Raw genomic sequence first — 5,117 nt, 5'->3', positions numbered from 1 at the left:
GAGCCCATAACCTAACCGTAGCGTATAAGAGAAAGAGAGGTGGAGGTCATGGAAGAGGCAAGCTTTACAGCTAAAGAGGATGACAACTTTGTTTTAAAGGCTTATACACAAATATATAAAAAATGAGAATTCTTAATGGACACTGCTAGTTCTGAATGGGCATATTATTATTATTATTGGTGCAATGAGATAACTTATTATTATTGATGTAATTAAATATAAAGTTTTATATATTTAAATTTAATAAATATTATAAAATATTGTTAACTAATTATAAGCATCAATATCAACTCGTGTATTAGTCACTGTGAAATATCAACCCTCGTTCAAAAAATATCAGATGAAATAATAGTATAGGACATAAATAAAAAGTTAGCAGCTTTTTTCATGTTGCAGTATCTGATGCTGCTGCAACGTAAATGGTAGGGTAGGGTACTCTTAACAAGACTTGTTTGTGGGACTCCTTGGACAAGGCAGTCATGTGAAATTGTGCCTTCTCAAATGAAAATGGAATGGAAATGGACCACTCATCAAATCTATCTGTAATCTAATAAATATAATAGAATAAGCTATGCATGTATCTTTAGCCAACTTTTAAGTGGAAAGAAGCTAAGTAAATATAACTTTTATGCAAATATAACTGAATCTACAGGATGATTTTATTGAAACCAATATGAAATATAAATTAAATTATGTTAAGTGGGTCATTTTTGAATTCAACCAAACCTCTCTCATGTGTATTAATTGCACATTAAAATGACTTGTAGCATTAAAACTTATTATAAGAGTAGATATTATAATTATACAACTTTAATGTGCCAAATTAGAGTATTAAAAAAAAAGTGGAGAAATACAGTTAGGCATGTGATGTGAGGTGGCTGTTGGGACCCGCAGTTCTGCGGTTCATAGTCTCTCACCTTCCCTACATCTGCGCCGAGCTTCCCTCTCTTCTCTCTTGTCCCTTTCCTTTTTTATAACTTTTACAGATCCTCAAAAATCCCAATATACATACGGTCCCACGCCATTTACAATGCAAAGTTACCAAACACTGTTTGCTTTTTTTTTTGTTTTTTTCCCTGTTATACATTCTCAATTGTCAATACTAATCCAACCCATTCATATTTAGTATATGAATATATGTATTTGTTCAAGCTTCGATTTTGGTTGTAAAGGAGAAGCAAGCTATACTGGATTGGTATGGTATGGTCATCATGCATAGTACTGGCTACTGAACAAGCATGAAGAAAGGGGTCCACTTTTAACTCATAGTCTCCTACCATTAACCAAATCTGATGAAAGGGCCAACTCACCATTTACATAAACTAAAGTAATTCATCATTGCCATTGATTTCCATGACCCGGTTACTGCTAAAACATAGACCCACCCAATGAATGAATCAATAACTCCCTAAATCTTTGGACTAAAAAAACTTCACACGTTTTAGATTTTTTTCTTTTAAAGTAAAATAATAATAATAATAGTAGTGAAATTTCTTAGATTGCACACAAGGGAAACCAGTGACCATTACAAATCAAATGGATTGAAAAAAGAAAATAAAAATACACTCTTGAATGTACATTCACATTTCACATACATAAATTGGTAATAAACAAAATTACAACCATAACTCATACAACTTCATTGGGAATCCACTAAGATTACAATTAAAAGAAAAAAATTATATATAAAAAAAAAAGCAAATCGAGGATACTCCCTAAAAAACCGCATCCATGCTTCTTCTTTTCTTTTTTCTGTCATATATTATATTAGAATATTATTATATATAATAAAATAAAGTAAAAATAGATTATGATAGGTAGAAAAAATTAATAATAATAATAATAATAATAAAAAAGGTTGGAGTATACGATGTGTGTGTCTGTTCCTGTCCACGCAAGTACTTTTCACTTTCTTCCACGGTTAGAAAAATCCAAACGAACCCCTCCTATTAAAAACAATACTTTAATTATTAAGATAAAGAATAACAGTATGAACCAAACATGATAATTAAAGTCAAAGTCAACCTACCATTAGCCTACAATTAGAAGAATACTAGTGTAATTCAATATTCTCACGGGTCAACAGTTTGATAAGCCCTAAACGTCAAATATCAAGACCAGTGATCCTAAATTCTTTCAATTTATCTTATTCAATCAAATAAAATAAATAATTTACAATCTAATTATTCTATTCAAGGTCTAGCCAAACAGTCTGTTTTGTAAAATAAACTCAATAAATACTCAAAGGGGTCCCACTATAGGTAGGTCCTACGGAATAATAAAAAGATCCCAGTACACACGACACACCTAGACGAAGGGCATTATTGTCTTTTGAAGGCCAAGAGACTTGGCTTCATGGCCAGCTCAACCGTTATCCCGTGTGAACATTCCAGGTGGCAATCTAAGAAAACCACCTGGCACAATCCTATTGGCCCACATCAACCACGCAAGCAGTCAAAGTCGTAAAGCTCCTCGGTCAAACTAACCACAAAAATCACAATACCCGTTTTACCCATAACTGAAAGAAAAAGAAACTAACCTTTTTTTTGTTTGGCGGGGACGGTGTTAGAGTCTTGGCTGGTTATTCCCTCCACGTCAGGCTAAAGATGGTCTTCAGCCTATTTCCGGCGAGTCTCTGCAAGGCTTTCTTAGCTCCGACGACCTCCATTTCCGATAACGTTTGCAAGTGTGGGTATGCTCCGGCGGCCATAAGTCTCTTCCGACAGCTCTGGCTTCCTCCGGCAACTATTGCTGCAACAACCATTACCGGAAAAGTCTTCACCACCGCTTCATTCTTGGGATCTAGCATTTGAACCAACCTCATCACGCTCTTCTCGTCTCTGACCAGCTCTTTCCGGTTCGATCGGACGGTCAAGAGAGAAACAAGAGCTTGCGCTGCAGATTCTTGAAGACCCACTGGTTTTGGTGACTCCATGAGCTTAACTAGCGACCCCATGCAGCTACCGATGGCGCGCTTGTTCCCGTCGCTGATAGATAAAAAGCCCACCAACGATGCCGAGAGATGCTGCAAGACTAAGTTACCTCGCTTGATGAACTCGCCGAGTTGGATAACAAAAATGGTTGATGATGATAAAATCCTTGCTGTGTGATCTGAGGATGTTGACAGCGAGATTAGCGCCCTTAAAACGTGTTCAAGTGTGTCGGAGCTCGAAATATCCTGCATCAAATGCATCAGTCTCTGCAAACCCCGTTCCTGAATTATCAAACAGCGAAAATACTCGCCGGAAGAGGCAAGCGCCGCTACGCAACTTGCGGCCTTTTCTTGGGCCCTGCCGAGACCAGAAACCAGTAACTGGAGCAAGACTGGTACGGCTCCTTCCTCTCCCAGAGTCATCTTGATGTCTTCCACATTGGCTACGTTCCTAATGGCACCCACCGAGTGGGTTTGAGTCACCGAAGATCCGGATCGGCACGCTTCGATCAAAACGGCAACCCCACCATATGCCGAGACGGCCCAAGCGTTTTCGGGATCGGCGGTCAGAGCTTCAACGGCAATGGCAGCCTTCTCTTTCAAAACCGTCGACCCACTTTCCAAAATCCGCAGCAATGGTCCCAAAGCCCCTTCTTCAAACACGGTCTTCCTAGACTCATCGTTCGCCGAAGCAAGTGCTGAGACAGCGAAAGTAGCCTGTTCGCGAACTGCCGGCTGGTTGTGGAAATCAAGTAAATGAATCAAGTAACCGACGTTTCCCTCTTTGGCGACCACGGAGGCCGATTTCTCGTCGTCGTTGAGCAGCTGAAGCAAAGATTCCAGAGCCTTCTTCTTGAACTCAACCCCACCGATTTGCAATCTCGTGAAAAGGTCTCTGATGAAAAAACTCAACTCGTCTTTGGCCGAACCGGGTCCCGGGTGAGAGAGAACGATGGCGTTAGATTGGTGGAGGACACCAGATCTGAGAAGCAAATCAAGGTCGTGGAGCTGGTTGGAGAGGGCAGTAGAGGCCATATCGAGGTCGCTCTGCATGAGGAGCTTGCCACCGGCGAAGGAGTTCGTACATTGGTCGGAAAGGGCTTTGAGGCGCTGGAGAGTGGAGAGTAAGTTAGGGAGGAGGGTGTGGAGAAGAGGGTTCTCAGCCCAGTGGGGAGAGTCGGAAATGGCAGAGATAGAGGAGTTTAAAGAGGTGAACTTGGAGTGGAGAACTTGCCACCGTCCGATGAAGGATCGGACGGTGAGGGAAGAGAGGAGGAGGTGAGAAAGGGTTTCGTTGATAAGGGTAAGGAGGATTTGGAGTGCGGAGGTGGAGGACGGTGGCTTTGCGGCGGTGGGCTGCATCTGGGTCCTGGTTGGGGGGTGACTAGGACCGGACTGGGATAGGGTCAAGGTGAGGCGTGGAATACATGAGAGAGAAGGTGGGTTGGTTGCTTCGACGGAACGAAAATAAGAGAGGGAAACGGTGAGTGTGAGTGTGCCACGAGACGAGTGTGGAGAAAAAGCAAAAGGTGAGGTTTATCGAGGGAAAGTGTGACTGTGGGGAAGCCTAACTGATATTATTATTATTATTATTATTATTATTATTATTGGGGGTTGTTTGGTTGTTGTGACCCAAATGGAGACGCTGCTATTATTTGCTGCTCTGCAGTGCATGGCAGCTCCTGTGGCTTATTGGTTACTACAGTTAATGGGCCTGGGCCACTTTCTGCATTTTAACGTGAAGCATTTGTATCTAGTAATTTGGGAATTAACTTATATTTGTTAAACCATAGATAATCATCAATTTTACAAGGTAACAATTTTTAAAGTTGTGCATCCTAAAATTCAACACGAGTCTTTTATTTAGCTCGTGTATAACTTACAAGTAAAGGACTGTAATAAATAATTCATAAGTCTGTATTTTCTCCATTAAGGCAGTGTTGTTCCCCAGGTCAATAGCACGAGCTAAGTTTTAAATCATTAAAAATCCTGGGTACAACCAGGTCCAAAACTTAGAAGTTAGCAAAATTAAAAATTCGATGGCTTCCTTAGAAGCTCGAGATAGCAGTAAGCCTGATACTTAACAGGTATGATATAAATCAACACATTAATTTAAGATATAACCAAATTCAAAATATCTATCCCGATCTAAAAGTCGATTCCTAAGATTTTGAGTGTGCAAGTC

General features: G+C 40.2%; 1 protein-coding gene across 1 annotated transcript; it reads right to left on the bottom strand.

Moving 5' to 3' along the window:
- Positions 1-1,519: 1,519 nt before the first annotated feature.
- LOC133817501 (uncharacterized) lies at positions 1,520-4,509 on the bottom strand. Its single transcript, XM_062250040.1, has 2 exons — positions 2,540-4,509; positions 1,520-1,946 (listed from the first exon to the last, which is right to left on the bottom strand). Exon 1 carries the CDS (start codon positions 4,292-4,294, stop codon positions 2,582-2,584), a length of 1,713 nt encoding a protein of 570 aa, XP_062106024.1. The 5' UTR covers positions 4,295-4,509; the 3' UTR covers positions 1,520-1,946; positions 2,540-2,581.
- Positions 4,510-5,117: the final 608 nt, after the last annotated feature.

The sequence above is a fragment of the Humulus lupulus genome, chromosome 2 (assembly GCF_963169125.1).
Source record: "Humulus lupulus chromosome 2, drHumLupu1.1, whole genome shotgun sequence".
Lineage (NCBI taxonomy): Eukaryota > Viridiplantae > Streptophyta > Magnoliopsida > Rosales > Cannabaceae > Humulus > Humulus lupulus.
This window is presented reverse-complemented; position numbering and strand designations above follow the sequence as displayed.

Coding starts and splice junctions, on each gene's coding strand:
- LOC133817501 (XM_062250040.1), bottom strand. CDS start 4,294: ATGCAGCCCACCGCCGCAAAGCCACCGTCCTCCACCTCCGCACTCCAA.